Source organism: Gymnoscopelus braueri (assembly GCF_963280865.1).
Source record: "Gymnoscopelus braueri genome assembly, chromosome: 2".
NCBI lineage: Eukaryota > Metazoa > Chordata > Actinopteri > Myctophiformes > Myctophidae > Gymnoscopelus > Gymnoscopelus braueri.
The window spans coordinates 59,431,526-59,457,573 of NC_137604.1; the positions used below are offsets into that span (position 1 = coordinate 59,431,526).

At 41.7% G+C, this 26,048-nt stretch overlaps 2 protein-coding genes across 7 annotated transcripts in view; one reads left to right on the top strand and one right to left on the bottom strand.

Annotated features, from left to right (window-relative positions):
• The window catches only part of sh2d3a (SH2 domain containing 3A), a 40,718-nt gene extending 34,655 nt beyond the window's left edge, over nucleotides 1-6,063 (top strand). For 2 of the 3 annotated variants that reach the window (XM_080412238.1, XM_080412239.1), the window contains 2 exons: nucleotides 1,641-1,827; nucleotides 2,479-6,063. In XM_080412238.1, the coding sequence (XP_080268364.1) occupies nucleotides 1,641-1,827; nucleotides 2,479-2,650 (359 nt within the window). In that variant the 3' untranslated portion in view covers nucleotides 2,651-6,063. The remainder of the gene's footprint in view (nucleotides 1-1,640; nucleotides 1,828-2,478) is intronic. The other variant, XM_080412237.1, reaches the window with a different exon arrangement.
• A 3,000-nt stretch (nucleotides 6,064-9,063) lies between these two features.
• Nucleotides 9,064-26,048, bottom strand: part of trip10b (thyroid hormone receptor interactor 10b) — a 37,763-nt gene continuing 20,778 nt past the window's right edge. The window contains exons 6-15 of one of the 4 annotated variants that reach the window (XM_080412314.1): nucleotides 24,883-24,987; nucleotides 24,164-24,292; nucleotides 21,038-21,184; nucleotides 18,990-19,149; nucleotides 16,204-16,229; nucleotides 13,202-13,311; nucleotides 11,350-11,482; nucleotides 11,123-11,190; nucleotides 10,564-10,676; nucleotides 9,064-9,777 (exon numbers count right to left, since the gene is read on the bottom strand). In XM_080412314.1, the coding sequence (XP_080268440.1) occupies nucleotides 9,635-9,777; nucleotides 10,564-10,676; nucleotides 11,123-11,190; nucleotides 11,350-11,482; nucleotides 13,202-13,311; nucleotides 16,204-16,229; nucleotides 18,990-19,149; nucleotides 21,038-21,184; nucleotides 24,164-24,292; nucleotides 24,883-24,987 (1,134 nt within the window). In that variant the 3' untranslated portion in view covers nucleotides 9,064-9,634. Of the gene's footprint in view, nucleotides 9,778-10,563; nucleotides 10,677-11,122; nucleotides 11,191-11,349; nucleotides 11,483-13,201; nucleotides 13,314-16,203; nucleotides 16,230-18,984; nucleotides 19,150-21,037; nucleotides 21,185-24,163; nucleotides 24,293-24,882; nucleotides 24,988-26,048 lie in introns of all 4 variants that reach the window. The other 3 variants (XM_080412313.1, XM_080412315.1, XM_080412316.1) reach the window with 3 other exon arrangements.

Here is a 26,048-nt window from a genome sequence, read left to right on the forward strand (position 1 = left end):
GATTTAAAAACCTCCCAGGACTGAGCAGAGAGAATGTGAACACGCAGGGTGTTCCACGATCTGGGGCCGGACACCACAAAGGGCTCGGCTCCCTCTAGTCTTATGTGTAGCACGTTAGTATGTGGTTTCAGACTCCACCAGAGAGAGAATAAACCAGAGTCTCTGAGGTCTAAAACCACAGACCAGAAAGCAATCTCATATACTTGCATACTTCCATAATTATACCGTGTGTCAAAGTTGTTTGACACACAGTATGTTAAAAAACAAAATGACTCACTTAACGCTTGGTTCCTGGGTGATTGGATTGTAGATCAGATGGAGATAAAAGTCATAAAGTCGAGGTGTGAATTGCGCCCCCAAGATGTATCGACATTAATATAGCAAAATGTGACTGCAAACGTGTCTCGTTTATATTATACACAACTATATTACAGCAGCAAGAGACAGTCACATACAGATACAACCAAGAAAGTCAAAGGCAAAGTAAAAAGGTGAAAAAGGCAGCTTGGACTCTAAATTGTAGGGGTGTTGAAAAAAATTATAATATGTAAACATCGCGATTCTTATTATCAACGATTCAAAATCGATTCATAATTTCCAAAAATCAATAAAAACATTCATTATTATTTTTTTTCCTTGTGAAAGTTACAGGAGTTCTTACTGTATGGTGTGTGATATGAAATGTGAGCTTACCCTAATCACAGTAATTAATTTATTATCATGTGTTCAATCATATTCAAGCTTTAGGGTTAAATCAAAACCAACTCCAGTCACTTTCAGTTCAGCATGCTCGTTAATGTTACTTGCATCAAGGCAATTTATGTTGTGTTTCTGCATCAAATAGAACTACGCCTAATCTAAGATACCATCAAAGCCAAGATTTTTTAAATCGATTTTTAATCGAATCGTGACCCCAAGATGATTGAAATTCTTTATTAGGATTAGGAATAACCTCTTGAGATATACCAGGAATCAGAATCAAATCGTGAGATAGCAGAAGATTCACAGCCCTACTAAATTGCATTGATTTCCATGACCCACTTGCTGTCCAAGCATCGTAAAATATGACAGGAGAAAGTGATGAACATGGCCATTTGCATCGTACATGCAAAACACAAATCTGATTTCAGTGTACTACCATTGTTTTATTAATACGAGGTGTGTGTGTGTGTGGAGGGATGTTATTTAGCACACACACACACACACACACACACACACACACACACACACACACACACACACACACACACACACACACACACACACACACACACACACACACACACACACACACACACACACACACACACACACACACACACACACACACACACACACACACACACACACACACACACACACACACACACACACACAAATGGCCGAAATAGGGCTGAAGTGTTTAATAATAATCAAAAACTACAAAGTAACTTGTACTAAAGTTTTCAAATAATTGTAGTGGAGTAAAAGTACAATATTTGCCTCTGAGATATAGTGGAGTAGAAAGTACTGAAAACTGGAAATACTCCAGTAAAGTAAAAATACATCAAAAATTTACTTAAGTACTTGAGTAAATGTACTTAGTTACTTTACACCACTGTTGAAGACCCTTATTAACCAGTGATGTTGTTTTGTTATAGACTCTGTGGTGCAGGGTCCGGTGGCCATACCCCATCTGGTTCCTCTGCTGAAGGTGATGGAGGGTGAGGACCCCATAGAGAACAGTGAGAGAGGATGCCAGCTGCTCTACGACGTTCTGCAGGCAGCACGCAACGCCGCTACGCACGCTCCAGACTACCAGCAACATGCACAGTCTCTGCTCACAGGTACGCACGCACGGACGCACGCACGCACGCAAACGGAACACTCTCCCCAAAACACACTCGCCCTACACGGACCGCTCGCCCCCACTGATTCTTGTATTGGTTTTACTGAGGTTAAGGTTAGGAATAAGGTTAGGTTTAGACGTAGTTTTACTGGGGTTACGTTTAGGAATAAAGTTAGGTTTAGGCATAGTTTTACTGAGGTTAAGGTTAGGATTCGCAATAAGGTTAGGTTTAGACAGTTTTACTGAGGTTACGTTTAGGAATAAGGTTAGGTTTAGACATAGTTTTACTGAGGTTACGTTTAGGAATAAGGTTAGGTTTAGACAGTTTTACTGAGGTTACGTTTAGGAGTAAGGTTAGGTTTAGGCATAGTTTTACTGAGGTTACGTTTAGGAATAAGGTTAGGTTTAGGCATAGTTTTACGGAGGTTACGTTTAGGAATAAGGATAGGTTTAGGCACTGAGGTTACATTTAGGAACTGAGGTTACATGTAGGAATACCTGGTGGCGACCGTTCCGAGGTCGCCGGTTTTGACCCGGGGCGAACGTGTTTTGGGGCAAGCGTTCTTTTTCCCCTCATAACACATACAGGTTAGTCTCCCAAATAAGTATTTACCTCCTGATAAGATAAACCTCCCGTTTCTCTCTCCACCAGGAGCATGGGAGCCCATCCCGGAGCTACTGGAGGCCTTCCGCACAGAGTTCGCCCTGCGTCTGTTCTGGGGTCAGGCCGGGGCCGAGGCCGAGAGAGAGGAGCGCTACGACAAGTTCGACAAGATCCTCAGCGTCCTCTCGGATAAACTGGAACCTCTGGAGGCTCTTTAACCACTTATATATGGTTGACAGGAGTGTCTCGTGGCTCTATGCTAGGGTCTTTTCTGTTTTCTGTTATTGTGGGGGAAAGCTTTCGCTGAAAATAGCCGATCGACAAAGCTCACAGCGCGTTGCAATGCAACTCGTTGTGAGCTTGTCGATCTGCTATTTTCTGCGAAAGCTTTCCCCACAATACGGATGCTAGGGTTTAAGTAGTTAAAGGGATAGTTCACCCCAAAAATGACTTTTTTTCCTATCGATTACACACCCCATGGAGACTTGAGTTTTTTGTTTTTGTCACATTCCTAAGCCAATAATTTGATGACCGGCGTAAAGATGCGTAAAGATGCTTATGTCTCCGGTAGGAGACTCAAAATTGACACTTTGTGTCTCCTACCGGAGCCGCAGCCGGTCATCAAATTATTGTCTTAGGAATGCGGCAAAAACCAAACCATCTCAATGAATTCAAGTCTCCATGGAGTGTGTAATCAATAGAAAAAAAGTTATTTTGGGGGTGAACTATCCCTTTAAAACACCCAGTCAGCAGCAACACCACCTGTGATCTGGAGGACCGGATTCAATTTAAGATTTCACACCAAGCTGCAAACTAAATCTGAAACTTGATGCACACCAGCCAGCAAAGGACTCGACCAGAGCTGTGTAGAAATTCACTGCTGATGCTCTCCATGCAACAAGATGAACACTGTGGTCTCTGTGGGCTGAAGAACTTTTTTTTAAAGGATTCGGTTTCTCACCGAGGCCGAAAACAAAACAAACATGACCCGTACGTAAGCCTTATACTGTATATACTTAGTTGCGCGTTGGTGTCATCATGCCACGCTGGGCAAGACCTAGCCGGTTGAGTGTCTAAACAGAAGTACTGGAAATTTGGCGGATGTACCGCCCCAAGGAAATAACGTTGACGCTTTACAAATCGTTTACGCTCTTTGTGAATGAAACAAGTGTTGTGATTGGTTGAAAAAGATTGTTTCCGGGGGAAATACAGTACATACGCCCCTATTAGACACTCTCTTCATTAGGTCGCGACCAGCAGGCTTTTCTCCTCGGAGAGGAGTAAAGACTGGGAACGAGTCTAGTGTCATGTACTGAAAATAGCTGATCTGCAAGCTCACAACACGGCGCAAGTGTGACCCGTTGTGATCTTGTAGGTCGGCTATTTTCGGTGCGCCACAGCTCCCCACGTGCAAAGTACCAGTATCTCAGCTCAGGCTCCACGGTTGTCCGTGACCCTGTGAACTGTGAACTCAAACACTGGACTAGAATCTGGATGGTGGCGGTTATTACCCGTTACCAGGTGTAGGTGTTTACCTGTTGCAGTATAACCCCCCACACATCACAGCGTGAACGAACGCCTCTACAGTATACAGGGGTTGATGGGATTATCAGATTATAGATAATATACCCGGACAGAGGGAACAAGAGGGACAGGGAATGACTAGTGATTCAAGTCGCTGTGTGGGAGTTGAATTATGTTTGGAACAAGTGGTTCCTTGAGCAGTCAAATAGTGGCCTTGTCGCACAGTGCCTAAATCTGACTTAAAGGGTATCATTCAGTTGTTTTTATATTTGTGTTAGATGTTGCATACAGGATTCCCACACATTTTTAACCATGAATTTTCTAAACATTTCCATTCCAGGCCTATAGCAATCATACGGTACAATGAGGCTCTTACACCAGTTTGCTATGACTCGAGCGAAGGTGTCACGTGGCAAAAAGAACAAATCTACATAACGTATCACGGTGCATCGTGCTGTCAACTTGTAGAGCCATTCTTTCCTGTATACATCCTGTATTCATTAGGCCGCACTCACACCATTCGTGCAGCACAGCGCTACATTTTAACATGTTACGCGTTTCACGTAATGTTAAGACATTTTTCTGACATGGTTTTTATGAACAAAATCAATAACCAAAAACTATGATACATTTGATTCATTCCAAACCATTTCCAGGCCTGGAAAACAGTGTTTCAGATTTCCAAGTATTTCCAGGAATTTCCCTGTGCATATACAAATGTTCTTGTCAAATAGTTGAAAATAGTTTTTTTCACCTTGGATGGACGTTAAAATTTTGGTCTTTCATGCGGGAGACCCGGGTGTTACGGAGTACAGCTTTAAATCTGGCATTATAGTTATAGAGAAAAGTCCTGTGGAACCTTTTTTAGCATTTTGTAGCAATGCAAAGAATGGGGTCAGGTGGCTAGCCACCGGGAATACATACTGTAGGACCACAATGGAAACAAAGTCCCCAGGACTTTTTCGTTTTCCTTTTAGCCTTAATGTCTGACTGTACCACCATTTCACATTGGTTCACATTTCGGAATAATAAAGTATTCAATCAAAAGCTACCTGACCCCATGCCAACTAGCTTTCAGTTGACATTGCTCATTTACACGCTTTGGATGTGCAATATCAAACCCTCATATAAAAACTAAAACTTAAGGATCCCTTTAAGTTTTTCCTTTTTAAAAGGAAAGTTGTTTACTTGACAAGTGGCATGTACAGTTTGAATGTGTTTCAACCTTCTTAAAAAGGGATGGTTCACCCCCAAAAATATGAGTCTTGAATTCATGGATATTTTTTTAGTTTTTGTCGCATTCCTAAGCCAATAATTTGATGACCAGCGGACCGGTAGGCAGCGGTTCCGGTAGGAGACACAAAGGACTCTTTGTGTCTCCTATTGGAACCACTGCTGGTCATGAAATTATTGTCTAAGGAATTGCGACAAAAAAATAACAAATCCATGAATTCAAGTCTCCATGGGGTGACTAATCGATTTATTTTTTTAAAGTCATTTTGGGGGTGAACTATTCCTTTAATCTTTTTTGTTTAACCATAGGAAGAGTGTGTACTCAAGGTGTCTGTTGTCTTAAACGTTTCTATTCCATGAAACTGCACATACCCTCTTATTTAAAACTGAGGTTCTCTCTCAGTCTGTGAAGCCCGTCTTTAGAACAGACCACACTGGAGAAAAAGGGAAAAAAATATTTTATTTCTTCCTAAAAAAAAAACTGTTTATAATGCAATAAATACATTTCTATGAATTATTTTACATTGCGTTGTCAGTTTGTGTGTTATAAGCGAGGTTCGGTTTACTATAATGCAGGGGTCTTCAACGTTTTTCAGGCCAAGGACCCCCTTCAGCTGAGAGAGATGAAGCAGGGTTTGTTTACAAATTATCTTCTATTAATGTGTTGGATTCATGTTAATGTGTCTTTTCAGACATTTAAACGATTAAACCCTCAATACTTCGTAAACTTTAGCTCTGTACTTGGTCTGCTCTTTTCCCCCTCTACACCAAACCTCTTCGCCGAAAATAGCCGATCTAAAAGCCCACACAATCTAATGTTCCCCTCAGAATAGGGATGCTAATATGCTATAGGGTTGAAGTGGTTAATGTAAAACAATATAAAAAATGTCAAAAAGATTTGGCACCCCCCTCAGCCATAACTCTGAGGACCCCCTAGCGGTCCCGGACCCCCTGTTGAAGACCCCTGCTATAATGTTTTGAGTCAACAAAAAAGGGAAACAGATAAGAGAATGATGTTACATACATATATTTCATGTTTAAATGTAAAGATTCAGTAAATACACATGGATAAGTTAGTTTTCTATAAATGGATCATAGAATAATGCTCTTTAAAACATGAGAAAAGGCCTCGCTCGTCCCAGACAGGACCGTGGCAGAGAGAGAGGGTCAACTCTGTGTGCCTCTCTGATAACCACTTTCAAACTGGCGACCGTAATTTGGGCATGTCACTATAGGGCAAAACATGTTCAAAACGAGCAGATCTACAAGCTGTTGACAACACCATGTTGTCGGCTTGTAAATCTGTCATTTCTGTCCCTCGACATGTCATAAATAAAATTAAGCTTGAGAAGTGGTTAAAATTAGGGGCTGAATCTCCTTTCTTGTCCTCCAGGGGGCGCTCAGTGAACCTCTGATCTTTTTTTTACTGAGATGAGGCTGAGAGATCAGGGGAGACTGTGTGGAGATACACTGGGACCAGCTGATAGAGGACCTCAGAGGACAGCTTGTAGCAGAAAGATATAAAAAAAAAGAAAAAGAAACATGGCTCAGAACATGAACATAGGCGGTCAGACCGCAAAAAGAACCAGCATATTAATTAAAAAACACTCTGGAAAGGAGCGAGCACGAATCAGTGACAACCCCTTCTGTGCTAAAGGCTGGGGGGGAAATAGTGTTTCATTGATAGGATATTCAGCATTGGAGCGTAAAAAAAGGGAGTGTGTCTATGTTCCCTCAGCAGCCCTGTTCCCTCAGCAGCCCTATGTTCCCTCAACCCTATAACCCAAACCCCCAAGGGAACATATACTGTAGGGCTGAACCTCTTAAAACTGCACACAAGTGCCTGCATGCATGCACAATATCATCTGTCGTGTGGAAATCCCATTATGTCCAGGATTCAAATTCAAAAATAGAAAAAGTAGCTGATCTACAAGCTCAAAACGCAGTATGATCAAGTACGGCATTCTTTTACAAAAAGGTTTCTGCCTTGACAGCAACGATATGTATAATGCCTAAAGTGATCGAGAGGGCACGACCTCAATTCACAATGCATTCACTGGTGTGGATAAACATTTAGCACACAAAAAAAACATGAGTGTGCAATCATTCTTTGGGATTTCGGAGTATATCCCCTTGGTTTTGATCTCGCTTCCATCTTGGGGGGTTATTGTGACAGAATCAAAGTGCGAGGCAGGTTCTGTATAATTCTGTCCTAGAGCGAGTCAAATAGAACCGTTGGCTTTTTAATTATCAATCGGGAGGAGTACAGGGGACAGGTCCATGGATGGATGGATTGCGTGGATTTTTTGTTGTTGTCAAGAAACAATGTCAAGAAACAATAACAAGAGCAGTGGTTCTTTATCCAACCAAAACATTTCACGCAAGTATGAACGATCACATTGTCTGGTAAACGTATAAGACAAGAGGGCAGCGCATGCACCATGAAGTGAACATAAAGTACTGTATAAAGAGGACTGTATCTACAACAGTGGCTATAGGCTCTTTAGTCCTGCTGGGACTGACCGACACTCACAGGTAAACATAGTTATCGTCTCTGTCGGGTGGAAACCTCATATGTCCAAAACTGTTACTTTTCAGGATTCAAATAAAAAAATATCAAAAGTAGCAGATCTACAAGCTCAAAACGTGCCGCATTTCGAGCTTGTAGATCAGAAAATTAGTGCATTTGTGTCTGTCTTTGAGTGTGTGTGTGTGTGTGTGTCTGTCTTTGAGTGTGTGTGTGTGTAAGTGAAATCTGACGCTGTGCTTTGCCGTGTCCGCCTCTCTCGCGCGCCGGTAAGTGAAATCTGACACCGCTGTGCTCTGCCGTGTGTCTGTGTGTAAGTGAAATCTGAGACTCTCTCGCGCCGGAAAGTGATATCTGAGACTGCTGTGCCATGTGTACATCCCATAGTCTGAGAGGGTGGCGAGCCCTCCTTGGCTGAGAGGCCAGCCAATGAGGAAAAAGTGTTGTGAAGTGGCGACTAGGTACAGGTCTGTTTGTAGACAGGCTGGCTTTTCAAGCCACCCTGTAAAAACACATAAACGTAAAATATGGATAAGAGGTTTCTGCCCGACAGCAACATTATGGAGACCAAACATTCAATGGAAAGGATTGCAGCCTTTAAGTAGTCACTTAAAGCTGCAATCCGGAACTTATTTTAACAAATAAAATACATCTGCAGTGGTTGGAGCAGGGGGTCTCCCTTACTCTTCCATTAGGACACCTTACTGGCTGACAATTAGTAATGCCTGAAGCTCATAATAATCGCAATATCTCCCCTGTCCAAGTGGGGATTTACTCCATGGAAGAAGAGCGGTAGAGGTTTGGTCTTCCACACAGGGGGGAGACAAAGGTTTGAATCCTGGGTTATCACATCAAACTTGTGGATTGCAGCATTAAGATTAGCCCCAGCATATCAGCAAGGCAAATGTCACCGGATCGATTCCGGCTAGAGCCCTGTGCTCGTTTCTGTCTGTGCCCCTCCCCATGGTCCTAAAACAACAGCTGCCCCCCCGCCCCCCACCCCACACACACACACAAAAAGCAGAATGAAGCTCGCGTCACTAAGCCCATGTATACATTCAGAATGTAGATGTGCAGAGCAATATCATCTCTGCCAGTGGTTCTCAAACGTTTTCAGGCCAAGGACCCCCAAATCCATTTATTCAATGACTCAAATGACCGAGTCCAACAAGTGAACGATTATGCAATTATGCAAATGATAATAAACATTGGGCAGAATAAGTGGTTCTGGATAATGCCATTACCGCCACAGCGGCTGAGATTACAAGAAGCCGAACATAAAACACTGGCTGATGAGCTTCAACATTCCACTTTGGCTCTGAACTGGATTCTGATTACTGTTTCATGGTGTGTGTGTGTGTGTGTGTGTGTGTGTGTGTGTGTGTGTGTGTGTGTGTGTGTGTGTGTGTGTGTGTGTGTGTGTAGGAAGAACAGATATCGTCCCTGTCGGGTAGAAACCTTACATGTCCAAAACTGTAACTATTCAGGATTCTAAATTTTTAAAAAAATAGCAAAAGTAGCAGATCTACAAGCTCGAAACACAGCGCGAATTGAGCTTGTAGATCTTCTACTTTTGATGCTTTTGTGTGACGTAGTATGTAGTATGATCAAGTAGGGCGTTCATTTACGAAAAAACACAAAAAAGCGTTAAAATATGGAGATCAGAGGTTTCTGCCAATGATATGTTTTAAGTCTGGATGTAAAAATGTCCAAAGACAGTGCAACGTGTGTGTGTGTGTGTGTGTGTGTGTGTGTGTGTGTGTGTGTGTGTGTGTGTGTGTGTGTGTGTGTTCAGATATCGTCTCTGTCGGGTGGAAACCTCATATGTTCCAAAACTATTACTTTTCAGGATTTAAATTCAAAAATAGCAAAAAAGTAGCAGATCCACAAAGCTGGAAACGCGCCGCTTGCAGATCTGCTACTTTTGATTGACGTAGGACGAGGGGATGTAGCCCTCGTCTCCGTTGCCTCGGAGGACCCTCATCCAGCCGTCTCCCTTGTCGTCCTCCATCACACTGAGCAGCTCTCCTTCCACAACGGAGATGGTGCCCTCACTGTTGCCTGCAAGCACACACACACACACACACACACACACACACACACACACACACAAACACTCAACATAAATTATATGTTTTTTTGCCATATTAATCCATTAAGACCGGGAAAGCATCTGTGTCATTTTAGATTTCTTTAGCTATTCAAAAATAGCAGATCTACAAGATCATAGTGCGGCACTCTAGTGAAATGTGTGCAAATCTTTGAATAAATATATATATATATATATATATATATATATATATATATATATATATATATATATATATATATATATATATATATATATAATTTTTTTTAAGCAAACATTTTTTACTCCAATATTTGCTTCTGGGGGGGGGGGGGGTCCCTGGGACAACAAACAATTTTTGATGGGGGTCCGCGGCCAAATACATATAATTCTGGCGGTCCTTGACATGAAAAGGTTGGTGCACCACTGATATAGCAACATACTGTTAAGATTTAGAAAACGTTTTTAGATGATGTACAATATCAAACGACGTCATTGGCAGTGAATGAGTTCAAATGACCCCAAACACGTTTGAATGTGAAATATCCCTTTTACCCTAAAGCTAAATCAGTCATTAACTCCAGCCCTTAAACCTAACCTCTATAAATGCCAAATCCTAACCGGAATCTTTTCCCAAGGACCAGGAAAATATTGTCCTCACAATGTCTTATTTCTACAATACTTGTGGGGCCTCTACTATAACTTTATTATCCTTGTTGGCCCTCACATCATGTCTTCAATGTGATTGTGGAGAATAATATGAATGAGCGTCACATTACCTTCAAAGGTGTAGAGAGCTGTGCATTGTCCAATAGGAGTCTCCACGTCCTCAAACTCATCGTCAAACTCTGAGTAGATGTTCTGAGCATCACCGGCCACCACCGGACTGAACCTACACACACACACACACACACACACACACACACACGCACAGTGGAAGGAATGAACGAACATGTTAGACATTAACCCATTCAATCCGGGAACGCATCTGTGTCACTTTAGATATCTTTGGCAATTAAAAAATAGCAGATCTACAAGCTTGTAGATCTGCTATTTTTGAAAAAGAAATCAAGCAAATCTTTGAATTTATACAATTTTTTAACTCAAATCTTTGAGAAAATATTTTGAGAGAGGGGGGGGGGGGGGGGTCCGTGGACAAATACATATCATTTTGGTTGGTCCTTGACATGAAATGAATATGTCTTTATATGTCATGGTGAATTGAATATACAGGACCACAATGGAAATGAGTGTTATCCTTTCAGCATTGTATAACTGTACCTCTGTACTTATTGCAAACTGTTAATAAAGTATTCAATCAATCAATCATTATCTTACCCTTGTTGGGTGTTATTGTTGATGGGGTGAGATGTATCTTCTCCTCCCACTGCCTCTGCCAACCACGTCTGTTACCAACACACACACACACACACAACAGATCAATGCAACTCTGTTCAATGTTTCAATTATTTGTAAGTTTGCATGCGCGTGTGTGTGTGTGTGTGTGTGTGTGTGTGTGTGTGTGTGTGTGTGTGTGTGTGTGTGTGTGTGTGTGTGTGTCTGACCTCATATTTGGTGAGCTCTCCCCTCAGGCGTCCTATGTTTTGGGTGGTCTGTGTGATCTGGGGTTCCAGACTGGAGGGGTCTCCCATCTGGGGGTTCTGTTCATACACACCCCTCATCTTCTCCAGTGCCTCACTGAGAGAGAGGAGAGAAGAGAGAGAAAGGAGAGATAGAGAGGAGAGGAGAGATAGAAGAGAGGAGAGAGGAGAGGAGAGAGGAGAGAGGAGAGAGGAGAGAGGAGAGAGAGAGAGAGAGAGACAGACAGAGACAGAGACAGACAGAGGATTAGACAGACGGAGAGAGAGTGTGAGAGAGACAGAGAGCGATACACAGGGGAAGAAGGGGGGTGGTGGGGGGGTCATTAGTTAAGACAATGCAACACAAATTAAATGAGTTCCTCTTCTCAACAGGCAAGGACAGTAAGTTTAATTTAAAATCAAGCATTTTGTCATCTCTGTGGGGTGGAAACCTCATATGTCCAAAGCATCAAAAGTAGCAGATCTACAAGCTCAAAACACGTCGCTTCGCGCCACGTTTCGAGCTTGTAGATCTGCTACTTTTGATGCTTCTGTGTGACGCTTGTAGTATGATCAAGTAGGGCGTTAATTTATGAAAAAACACAAAATGTTAGAATATGGAGATAAGACTAAATACCGGTAATCAATTAATTACTTTATTGGATCCAATGGAAGTGCATTTCTTTCCTCCATTTCCTGAAAAGTGACGGTTTTGGACATACAAGGTCATACAATCGCTGTTGTCGGGCATCTTCATGTTCTAACTTATTGTGTTTTTTTTCGTAAAATAACTCCCTACTTGATACTACAGCGTCACACAAAAGCGTCAACAGTAGCAGATCCACATGCTCCAAAGATCTGCTACTTTTGCCTTTTTTGACAGTTTTGGATGAGGTTTCTACCCGACAGAGACGCAGTGGTGGAAAAAGTACTCAAATTCTTTACTTAAGTAAAAGTACCAATACTGCAATATAAAAATACTCTGTTACAAGTAAAAGTGCAGAATTAAAAATGTACTTGAGTAAAAGTTCAAAAGTATTGGCATCAAAATGTGCTTAAAGTACCAAAAGTAAAAGTACTAAATATTTGAAAATAGCAGATCTACAAGCTCACAACGTGTCGCGATGCGACGCGTTGTGAGCTTGTAGATCTGCTATTTTCAAATAGCCTATGTATAAAATAGGGCATAAGTGGTTAGTGTATGTTTCATTATATCATAGTTTATATCTGAAAAGTAACTAGTAACTAAAGTTTTCAAATAATTGTAGTGGAGTAAAAGTACAATATTTGCCTCTGAGATGTGGTGGAGTAGAAGTAAAAGTATTGGAAATTGGAAATACTCAAGTAAAGTACAAATACCTCAAAATTGTACTTAGTTACTTTCCACCACTGCAGAGACGATATATATATAAAGTTAATAGAGATGTAGGAATAGCTCGGTGCACAGCAGTATTCCTTCCAGCCAGGGTGCTGATGAAAGCAGTCATATCATAAAAACCCATGAGATTGTGCATAATAGCAAACATTTCAGCACACACAAAGCGGCGTCTATATTTCTTTCATGAATAAAAAATGGGCTGAAAGAATATAGGGAGCCTCCTAGCATGGAGATTAACTTTTTATTATTCTCACCCAGTGTGGTCCGAAGAGCGAGGACGGGTGAGAAGAACAATTGACGAGAGAATATTTTCAATATTTCAAACATCCTTAGGGACCATTGCTATTATTCTTCCTTGAATTTTTTGCTTTTCTGCGTGTTTGTTCCCCGACCCACAGGTTCAAGGGGTCACCTAACCTTTGGTCTTAAAGGGTCTTTGGTCTTAAAGGGGTCACTGACCTTTGGTCCAGCTCCTTCTGATGGTCCTTGGTGATGTCATCAATCTTGGCCTGTAGCTTCTTCTTCCTCTGTTCTGGAGGGAGGTGGGAGAAGTCTTCTGCTGCAGGGGGCTACACACACACACACACACACACACACACACACACACACACACACACACATTATGAATAAGTGAATGTTGGTCAACTTCAACCCACTTCCACATTGCATATTGTTGCCGTCGGGGCAAAAACCTTGTATTTCCATATTTCAACTTTTTAAAGTGTTTTCTTGTAAATGAATGCCCCTTGTACATCGTACAAAAGAGTTGTGCAAAAGCACAGAAAAATACTATATAATAACTACATTGGAAACACAGGATATTCCCCCCCCCATTTTCCTGAAAAGTAACTGGTTTTGGACATACAAGGTTTCTACACGACAAACGACCATATGTTGCATGTGAACACATCCATGGCTCCTCCCACATTTCATTTAATATCATTAGGAATTATTAGGATTATTATCTCCAACAGCAACCATGAAGATGCAATGTCAGTATTCACCACCAGATGTCACTACCCTCCCCCTGGCTTCCGACCATGTGCCAAACAAGACCAGTAAAGCCTGATTCATGCTTAGTTGTGCTGCTGGTGTTGCATGCAATAGCAGATAATACAAGCTCACAGCGCGTCACGTTCGTGACGCGCTGTGAGCTTGTAGATCTGCTATTTACTGAGCACGACACTGGCACGCAACTGAGCATAACTGAGGCTTAAGGGAAGACAAGATGCCTAGACACAGACACATTACCTTTGTGTGACATGGAACTCTTGTTTTGTAAGAAAATATAAATACAATAGGAGTCACGCACGGTAATGATGCTGCGTAAAGGAATGCAAACTCTTGTGTGGAAAGAAGTAAAAAGAAAACAAGAAACTGAAGAACTAGCCATGTAATGACAGAGAAAGATGTGCACTATGAATATTCAAAACCCCTACAACGTCCAGCTATAATTCTTAAATTATCGTCACAATCACCATCTACTTAAAGGGGGTGTAATCTTTAGTAATCTTTGCTATATGTATAGTTTGTTCAGTAACAGGGGTCTCTCCCCATCTCTCCAGCTCTTGTTGACCAGGTCAAAATAAAATACAGTACATTTTCAGGTCGGGATACCACCAATTTCATTGTCAGCTTAATTTTTTTGTGTTCCAGTTCCAATTGTGTGTCTCATCGCTTCCATTTTCACTTCTTTATCCTGTATACGTTCTTACTCCTCATTGGATAAAATTGGTATTACAACCTGAAAATGTATTTTCTGTTGTTTACTAAAGAACTGGAGAGACGGGAGACCCCTGTTACTGAACAAACACTATAGCTATGATTGCTATCAGAATATAGAGCTATTTAGCACATTTTAACAAAAGAATATCACTTAAAAAAAAGAAAGAAAAAAAAGGGGGAATGCCACTGATTTCTATCTTCAATCTTGAATTCCCCAAAGGAACAGCATTTCATGTTATGCCTTTAGTCACATTCACTACCGTTGTTGTCCAAAGACAGAAATAAGAGCCATAGTTTATCTGTGCCACTGATTAAATCGGATATGGTGGTGACTTTGGCAGTTTTTTGTTGAGCTGACTCTGTTGTAATGCAAGTTGTCTTTTAACCACTTGTAGGCATGTAAGTATGTAACTTTACCCTGTGTTTACATAAAACAACCTAACGTCTATGTCGGGCAGAAACCTCTTATCTCCATATTTGAACTTTTTGTGTATTTTTTCGTAAATTAACGCCCTACGTGATCGTACCACAGCGTCAGACAAAAGCATCAAAAGTAGTAAAAGCTTGAAACGTGGCGCGAAGCGACACGTTTCGAGCTTGTAGATCTGCTACTTTTTATGCTTTTTGAATTTGAATCCTGAAAAGCCAGTTTTGGACATATGAGGTTTCCACCTGACAGAGACAATATACATTTTACCCATAATTTCTCTCTATACCAGCAGTTATCATCCATTGTAGTAGTGTGGTGTGTTTATCTGCAGAGACACATTGCCCTCTTGTTGAATTTAGGTGTTTTCACCGTTTGTTTTGGCAGGCCCAAAAACATCCCCGTCTGCCAAGACAAACAGCGAAATCGGCAAAATACAGCGAGAGGGCAATCAGTGGCTGATGATAACTGCTGCTATAGAGAGTAAAACATCTTTATTTATCGTTTTGTTATGTAAATAAACACAGGGCAAAGTTACGTACTACGCCTTTAAGCCAAAATCATGCTTAGACGGTACCAACATCGTAGACGGTTTAGAACACTGAAAATAGCCGATGTATACAAGCCTCACAACGCGTTGCATCGCGTTGCATTGTGAGCTTGTAGATCTGCTCTGAATTCTTGCCTATTTCCCCCAAATGTTCACCTATTAAGACGTGTCCCAAATGAAAGACAATAGGGTTAATATCATCTTTGTCGGGTGGAAACCTCATATATCCAAAACTGTTACTTTTCAGGATTAAAATAATAAAACATCAAAAGTAGCAGATCTACAAGCTCGAAACGCGTCGCTTCGCGCCGCGTTTCAAGCTTGTAGATCTGCTGCTTTTGATGCTTTTGTGTGACGCAGTAGAATGATTAAGTAGGGCGTTGATTTATGAACAAACACAAAAAGTTAAAATATGGAGATGGGAGATTTCTGCCCAACAGCAATGATATGCTTATGTGAGTTTACATTAAAAAACGATATAGTTTACATTTTCATGTTGTAGATGCTTGTAAGTTTGACTAAATCAATCAATATATTTGTCCATCAGTGCAGGCGCTTCCAGCTTCCTACTGGCACGGCATGGACCACGGTCAGTGGTCAGTGTTTGGTACATGTAAATCATTTCATGTTTTGTATAATCTTGTATGAACACAGTGGCATTCCCCTTTGAAAACAACATGGCAGCAGAATATTGGACTGCAACATGTTAAAATCACCCTTTATGTCGTCCACCCCCTACGTAACTATAGTAACTGTTACCATGTGCCTTTCAGCATGCAACATCTAAAACAAACAGAGAGAGAGAGAGAGAGGTAAACACACACAGAGAGAGAGAGAGAGAGCGAGTGAGAATGAGAGATAAACAGACAGAGGGAGAGAAACAGACAGAGAGAGAGAGAGGTAAACACAGACACACAGAGGGAGAGAGAAACCGAGCGAGAGAGAAAGACACACACACACACAGAGAGACACACAGAGCGAGAGAGACAGAGAGAGAGACACACAGAGAGAGAGAGACAGAGAGAGAGACAGAGAAACAGAGAGAGAGAGACAGAGACAGACAGAGACACTGTGTGAGATAAACTGTTGGTGAACACAACACACATCATGGACAATTAGTGCACGTTATGCACTGCATGATGTGTGACAACACACTGTGTGACAACACACTGACACATGAACATGAACAGCATCATGCAGTTCATGATGTGACAATCAGTGATGTATGATGATGATGTAAGACAATTAGTGCAACGGGGAGCATGATGTCTGACACACTGACATGAACACATCACACACAACACACACACACACACACACACACACACACAACACACACTGACATGAACACATCACACACAACACAACACACACACACACACACACACTGACATGAACACATTACACACAAACACACACTGACATGAACAGAATCACAGACAACACACACACACTGACATGAACACATCACACAACACACACTGACATGAACACATCACACACAACACACACACACTGACATGAACACATCACAAAACACACACTGACATGAACACATCACACACAACACACACACACTGACATGAACACCTCACACACAACACAAGACAAGGAGGAGGACAACAGCACAGGTGAGGAGAATGGTGAGGATAGGATAGAATAATGATTCTAACTTTTTTCCCCCCGTAATTTAATGTCCTACTTGATCATATGCCTGGTGGTCAAATCTGGGATAGCAACACTTCCGCATTTAAAATGCTACTGCGCGTTCAGAGGCTCCGTAGAAACCCTAGTGCGCCTGCTCAGGACCCAATATCGAACTAATATGTCTTACTTCCGGGTTCTTCAAAACGCCACTGAGCAATTCCATAGAAATGAATAGCTGGGGCCTGGGGGCAGGGCAATCCGCCCTCTAGATATATTATAACTATGGAGCAGACGGAGGGAGAGGGAGGAGCGCCTCGGCTTGGAGAGGAGGTGGAGGTGGGGGAGGCCCCGGGGCTGGGGGGGAGGAGGGCGTGAAGGAAGGAGAAGAGAACTGAGGAGGAAGAAGGATAAAAGGCAAAGGCGGGGGAGAGAGAAGAAGCGGGGGGGGATTAGATCAGTGGTTCTCAAACTTTTCAAGTCAAGGAACCCCAAATTAATAAATGTATTCAACTGATTTTGATGCTATATTAACACTAAAAGAACCAAAGTTCTTTTGGTGGTTTAAATAATCACTGGGTTAGATGAGCATAGCAGGGAGAAAAGGGAATCTAAATAAAATTAAATAAATACAAACTGGAAGGGAAAAAGGCGGAAGTAGATTTAGTCAGAAGAGATGTTTAGAGATCAGCATTTGTTGTTGGAGAACCTTTTCTCTCTCCCTCAGAGCAGGTCTGTACAGAACACTATAACACTGGAATGACACCCTGGGGGAATGAGGTGGGTGGTAAGACATGAGTGGAATGTGTGTGTGTGTGTGTGTGTGTGTGTGTGTGTGTGTGTGTGTGTGTGTGTGTGTGTGTGTGTGTGTGTGTGTGTGTGTGTGTTTTACTATACTTGAGGGGGCCACATGTACCTACAAGTACAGTAGAACAGTGGTTCTCAAACCTTTGCGTGCCAAGGACCCCCAAATTGATATATATTTGGCCACGGACCTCTCATCTGAAAATGTTTTGTGCCGGTCAAAATTATTAGCTTAAGATTTTTCAAAAATGTAAAATAAATAAATAGCAGATGTACAAGCTTGTATATCCGTTATTTGTAAAAAGCCACGGTAACACATTTAGCTGGGGACCCCCTGGGACCCCTCCTAACGCAAAACCTGGCAACACTGATGCCAGCTGCCAAAAGGAGGAAGCACAGCACAGCCAGCAGATAGGGAAGAGGGAGGGGGGGGGGCAGATAGGGAAGAGGCAGTCCTTGAAATGCCCAACTTTTCATTCCAAAACAAGCCAGAGCCAAGTTCCAACTCTTATCTAGCTCTACAGAGCTACTGTAGTTCTTTTAATTTATTCATACAAAAAGTGCTTTGTGGAATGCATATCGTCGCTGTCGGGTGGAACCCTCGTGTCTCTATATTTAACCCATTAAAACCGGGAACCACTTTAACCATTATTTTATACTTTGGCTAGTTTTGAAGAATCGTGAACATTTGTGCAAATCTTGAATATATGTATTTTTTTACATTTTTAACTCAAATCTTTGCTTCTGGGGGTCCCTGGAACAACATATTTTGAGATGGGGGTCCGCGACCAAATACATATAATTTTGGGTGGTCCTTGACATGAAATAGTCTGAGAACCACTGATATAGAAACATAAGTCTTTTCAGAAAACTGTTAGGATTTAGAAGACATTTGTCGAAATCGGCCTCAGGTCTTAATGGGTTAAAATATTCCAGGCTCTGCTACTTTTGATGCTTTTGTGTGACTCTGTAGTATGATCAAGTAGGGTGTTAATTTACAAAAAAAACACACAAAAAGGTTAGAATACGGAGAGAAGAGGTTTGCAAAGACACAGCAACGATATGTTGTACTGTGTTGCTATAACAGCTGACCTTGGTGGTCTTCTTGCTGAATGGCCAGAGTTTGGTGCGCACTCGGGGGTGGTTGAGGCTGGTGTCAGAGGTTGCCGGCTTGATTCCCTGGCTGTAGTCCTCAAAGTCCACATCGCCGGGTCTCTCGAAACCAGACTTATACTGCTCTATTAACAAAGTAGAGTCCTGGAGACACACACACACACACAAGGAGTGCGATGAAGTAAACCTTATAAACACCCCCACCCCCTTTATATCTGTAAGTTAAATAATTACTCGCTGACTTCCGTGCTTCACATTATACTACTGTTATAAAAATATACTCTTCAATTATATATAAATAAAATATATCCTATATAAATGTAACACAATAAACATTTAAACAACAACACTAACATTTAATGTAGTATGTATGCCAACAATGCTGACAAACAGACATCCGTGGCAGAGACCTTCCACCCACAGTCTTATTCATAGAAACACACACAAAAATGGAAGATACTGGTGTTTCCCACAGGAAGGGCTTTTAAGGAAACGTCTGTCGAGTCTGTGATCTTGTTTCCTCTTTGTTCTTGTTGTAGTATATCAGTCATTTCTGCTCAAAATGTTCCTGTTGTAGTATATCAGTCATTTCTGCTCAAAATGTTCCTGTTGTAGTATATCAGTCATTTCTGCTCAAAATGTTCCTGTTGTAGTATATCAGTCATTTCTGCTCAAAATGTTCCTGTTGTAGTATATCAGTCATTTCTGCTCAAAATGTTGTAGATCAGCCATTTCTGCTCAAAATGTTCTGGTTGTAATCTGAAAATTCGCCTTCACAGAGGCATTGGCTGAATGAACTTTCATCATATTGCACACCAGAACAGATACTGTATAGTGTAAGGAGAAACCCTGCAATGATTTCTTTCTACTCGTTTTTTTTTATTCTTATTTTATTATATTTGATATTGTCCAAAAGGTGTTGTGGAAAAAACAACTGAGTATTGAGGGTTGAGTAGTGTACCATTCTGGAAAAGGGGTGGGGGGAGGGTTTGGGAGGACTGTATTTTCTCAGTATTTTTGGTTCTCTTTTTTTGTGGTGTTTTTTGTGTATCTTGTCTTTTCCTTTGTTCTGTCTTTTTCATTGTCATGTTTAAAATAAAAAAAAGAAGAAGAGAGATATGATAATGATATGTGTACATTGTGCATTGTCAATAAATAAATCTTTATTTAAAAATTTGGTTTTTGTTGTAGTATATCAGCCATTTCTGGTCAAAATGTTCCTGTTGTAGTAGGCTATATCAGCCATTTCTGCTCAAAGTGGACAGTTGGCCAACCTAGGCTAAATGTACAGAACATTAATGTAGAGTTATGATGACGATATTAATGAGTTTGATGTTAAACATTAATAATGCCACCGGCGATGGGCTTTTGCCAGCAGTTGCATAATGAGACATTTGTGTATGAGTATTGATGAGCATTCGCTAACCTATGAGTCACCATTTGACTGCCAGTGAAGCAGTGAAGCAGCAAATCACGTGAACGCAAAAAGAAAAACAGCCACATTCACTTCCATTCTAATGGATTTGGAAAAAATGCCTTTTTCTCTGCTTTCTGCCGAAAACGACCGACATTCAACTGCCAATAACTATGGAACGGATTATCGCAACGGCTCGCTATTATTTGAGATAATGGCAATTATTTTAGTTTATTATCGTTTTCCATGTTGAAAAATTATCATACATTTCCCAAAAAATAGCAGATCTACAAGCTTACCACGTGTCACTTCACGACGCATGGTAAGCTTAGATCAGCTACTCCCACTATAATAAAAAAAAGTAAAGTATAATATGATTAAATATGTGTAATTTCTTTGTATATCCAAGTTATTAGTCAGATCTGACCTGTGCTTCCTATTATTACGAAGCCTTAAAAGGCCAAACAGAAATGAAATGTTCATTCTGTGCCAATAATGTTTAATGCCAAAAAAAAAACAATTCAATCATTAAATCGCAATTATATGTATGACAATTAATCGTCAAGTAAAATGTCATTATGGTGACATCAACACGGAGGACACCATGCTGCTGCTTGCCTGTTTCTCGTTAGTGTTGGTCCCTGCAGCAGAGATGCCCTCCAGACACTTGGAGATGATGGGCATCACGTTCTTCTCCGTGTCAGAGAACTGGCAGTAGCCCTCTGCCAGGCGCTTGATCCGCCTCTCCTCCATGTCCTGTAGTTTCTGTTCAGCACACACACACACACACACACACACACACACACACAGTTTATTTAGACGTGACAATGCATATTAACCCATTAAGACAAGGAAAGCATCTGTGTCATTTTTAAGATTTCATTGGCTATTCAGAAAATAGCAGATATACAAGCTCATAGCGCGGCACCAAGTGCCGGGTGCTGCGCTATGAGCTTGTATGTCTGCAATGTTTTGAAAGATCTTGACAATTTGTGAGAATATTTGAATATTAAAGCGAACATTTGTAACTCAAATCTTTGCTTCTGGGAACCACTATAATCATGTCAAGGACCCCTCAATGCATTTGGCCGTGGACCCCCATCTCAAAATATGTTGTTCCAGGGAGGCAGGGACCCCCCAAAAGCAAAGATTTTAGTTAAAAATAAATAAAATATATATTCAAAGATTTGCACACATTTTCACTATTTATTTATTTTTTGCAGATCTACAAGCTTATAGCGCAGCACTCTCTGTGCCGCGCTATGAGCTTGTAGATCTGCTATTTTTGAATAGCCAAAGAAATCTAAAATGACACAGATGCGTTCCCGGTCTGAACGTGATCTCATGTCGGATTTAGCAAAAAGCTCATTTCCATCCATAGTCCATAAAAACACCACAATAGCAACATGACAAAAACAGAGAGAACAGCCTAAAAAATAATTTTAAGAATACCACATGCACACACACACACACACATAACAATGGAGATAATTAAAATATACTGAGAGATTTATAACATTTACCCCATACACAGACAGACACGCACACGCACACACACACACACACACACACACACACACACACACACACACACACACACACACACACACACACACACACACACACACACACACACACACACACACACACACACACACACACACACACACACACACCAGACAAGCACAAACATAACAATGGAGGTATGTTAAAATATACAGAGACACCACAAGGTAACGGGTGTTTATAGATTGTATGACATCAGTGTTTTGGTGATTTCTGAACCGTCATTTTAGACTGCGTGCGTGCGCGCGCGCGTGCGTGTGTGCGTGCGTGCGTGCGTGCGTGCGTGCGTGCGTGCGTGCGTGCGTGCGTGTGTGTGTGTTCATATTTATGTTGGTGTTTATTAGAGGATCCCCATTAGAAGCACATGGAAGTGCCTCAGGTCTTCCAGGGAGCATGGTTTTACTTTGAAGCTCTGAGGTTTCTCATTCTCTGTGTAGTAGAAAGTGTTGTGTCAAATGTAAGGTAGTGTGGAGTGCCCTGAGCCCCTGACACCATCCCATTAAAACCAGGGAAGCATCATTTTAGATTTTAGCTACGATTCATGAAGGCATTTGTAGAATCGGCCTCAGATCTAAATGTATCACTTTCTGGTATCTTTCAATATTGGCCTTAAAAAACATCTATGCTCTCTTTTTACAGGGGGCAGTTCCAAATTGCAGCCACCTGTAAGTGCTCTTTTAGAGCGGTTCTGAGGGAGAGCAAGGATTCACACTGTTTTATGTTGGTACAGCGTTCCACATTTTGGTGGCATAGCAGTAGAACGAATGTAACCCCTTGTTTGAGCCAAATCTGGGTTGCGCGTGATTTGTGGAGCTCTCTGTGGTGTTGTGATTGTGGACGTCATTGACGTTTGTGAAGTAGTTTGACAGGTACGTGGGTGTCTCTGTGGTGTAGTCAGTGTATCTTGTAGACTAGGCCCATTGCAAGTTACTGTACTTTGTCCTCTACCCTGAGCCATCCCACCCTAGCAAAATGAGCAGGGGTTAGATGAGTTGTAGATGTAAGAACAAGCATTAGCCTGACCAGTTTGTCTTGGGATGTCTGGAGCCTTGTTTTTAACTCATTGGCCGCCATTATCGCATTAATGCGATCTAATAAATAGCGCTTCAGGTTCCACTTACTTCAACCACCACTGCATCCGGTTATATGACTTGGGTTCCGTTTTCGGTTTTACATTTTTCCCCCCAGTCATTTTCGACCATAATAGGGAAACAAACGGTTTTTCACACGCTATGAAAAACGATCGGAGACCTCCCCTACTATAATCTATGGTCTGGGTGACGAACAGTCATCCCCGTTGTGTATCAGATTGTAATTTTCGCCGATCACAGAATCTGAGACATTTCACTTCCGGTTCATGTGTTTCACTGTGTGAGTGGGTCTGGGAGGGGGCGAGTGTGTCAGCGAGCCGATCAAGCTTGGTGTGTGCTGCTCTCTAGTGGTGGAACGATCAAAACGATTCAACTGTCCAGCTACACTTTCTATATGTGAATTAAATAACAAAATAACGAAACAAAAAAACACGAAAATCGCTGGCAAGGGCTGCTATGAACGAGGTTTTAACTCTGGCAGTCAATGAGTTAAGGCCTTTGTAGTGTTATGGTCATAGATATAGAAACCTAGATTAGATACCTCATTGGCCTCTGCAGTTCATTGGAGCGACCTGTATCGCTCTGGCGGCCGCCATAGAGGGTAAGCGGCCACTCAAAGTGACTACTGGCCAATCACAGTGCGTTGACTACTGGCCAATCACAGTGCGTTGACTACTGGCCAATCACAGCGCGTCTAACCGACTAGTGGCTGGGTTACAAAAAGACCCGCCCCCCACCTGCCTCTGATTGGCCTACCGAACGTCCCCTTCTGTGACGCACGCGGAAACTTCCCGAGGGAGGGCAGAAGCTGGTGCGCGGCCGAGATACAGACGCCTCAGAGTCGGAGGAGCCGTCTACCTTCATATGTCTATGGTTATGGTACCATGAGGTGCATGCATAGTGGTAGTGACATTTGATGAGTGCTCCTGCTAGAGTCCTCAGTGTATTTCTACTGACCAGTGAGGAGATCCTGTGCACAAAGATCTTGTTCTTTGGTTGACATTTCTGATTATTGCCATTTTTTCAGTGGAAAGATTTGCTTCTAAAATGCAACCCAGGTAGTTAGGTAAAAAATAATAATTCTCACATTGAAGATCTGAGGTATCTCTGTGTAGTAGAAGGCGTTCTGTTCACGGTTGTACTTCTGCAGCTGAGCGGCGTAGTCGTTCCGACACTCCTCCGCCGTGTGTGTGCGTGCGTTGACGTGGTACTTCGCCTGGACGGAGACACGGACGGATGGAGGATGAAAGGAGGGACGAGCAAGAGAGAGACAGAGAGAGAGAGTGAAGGAGAGACAGATATTGTTTTTTTACCATGAATAAAAGCCCTACTTCATCATCAAGAGTGTCACACAAAAGTAGTGAAAATAACAGATCTGCAAGCACATGACACCTCACCATGCGAGGCGTTGTGTGCTTGTAGATCGGCTATTTGCACTATTTAAAAATGTTTAAAAAAATTGTAAATGAAAAAGGAACAGTTTTGGACATTTTCGACAAAATATTTTTTCGAGCAGATGGAGGGAGAGAGAGATATGGAATGGAACAGGATGGAAGAAATGAGATGAATGGATGGAGACAGATAGAGAGAGGAGAGAGAGAGAGAGAAGCAGGAAGGGCAAGAAAGAAAAGAAAAGTGAGAGAAGTAAAGATTGAAGGAGGTGAAGGATCATCAAATAAATGAGTTTAAAAAACTAAATGAATAGAGAACATATTGATGCACACGTCGTGTTCATTATTGTGCCATTGATGATTGTGTGTATGTGTGTATGTTGGGAGGGGGTGCGTGCGTGGTGCGTGCGCTTACTTTTTCTACATCCAATTTGGTGGCATTGAGGTCGTTTTCCGTTTTCTCCGCTTGCTGTGTGGCTTTCTCAGCCTCGGCCCACTCCTTGGCAAAACGCTTCTTAGTCTGCACGTCCGTCCGTCCGCCCGCCCACACACACACACACACACACACACGAACACAAACACACACATCAATGGGTATTCAAATGAAAGGACAGAGAGAGAGAGAGAGAGAGGGGTTCATGTAGGGCGAGCCACAGTAATAATGCATGCGCTGCACCGTACTGCTTTGGATAAAAATCGGCCAGCAGAGCGCAGCCAATCACATTACACAGCAGCTGTGTGTGTTCTAGTTGCACCCAGCAGAGGACACAGTATATATATATCGTTGCCGTCAGGCAGAAACTTTTGTGTTTTTTCGTAAATTAACGTCCTATTTGATCATACTGCAGAGAGTCACAGAAAGCAGCAGATCCTCAAGCTCGAAACGCGGCGCGAAGCGACGCGTTTTGAGCTTGTAGATCTGCTACATTTGCTATTTTTGAATTTGAATCCTGAAAAGTAACAGTTTTTTGGACATATGAAGTTTCCACCCAACAGACGATATATTCAAGTAAATACTCGAGTATTCAGAAGTAAAAAATTACAAAGTAGATTTTATTTTTCATATCGATGAATAATAGTCGCACCTCGACACGTGAGCTTAATATAGATCGACTATTTCCCACTATTTTTGAAATAGGCGGTTCTTCATAATGTATTTTTGTAACTTTGGCTCCCAAGACTCCCTTCCTTAGAAATGTGGGATTCAAAACAATATTTCAATTTCAAATGTAGCGGAGTCAGGAAAATAAAGAAGAAAAGAGAGAAACATCCCACACACTGTCTTCACTTTACAGCCAAAAAGTTTTAATGGAAATACAACGTTTGGGTCGCGCTGACCTTCATCCTGATGACACCTGAATCTGATGAAGGCCAGTGCGACCCAAACATTGTACCGCATTTTCCATTAACACTTTTTTGTTGCGTGCAGGATTTCTCTTTTTCTGTCTCATGCATTGACTGCCTGCTCCTGTTCAGATGTGCAGAAGGACCATTCTAACTACATGTAGTGGAGTGACAAAATATACATACTCCAAAAATGTACTTAAAGGAGCAGTTCACCCAGAAAACGTATTTTCTATC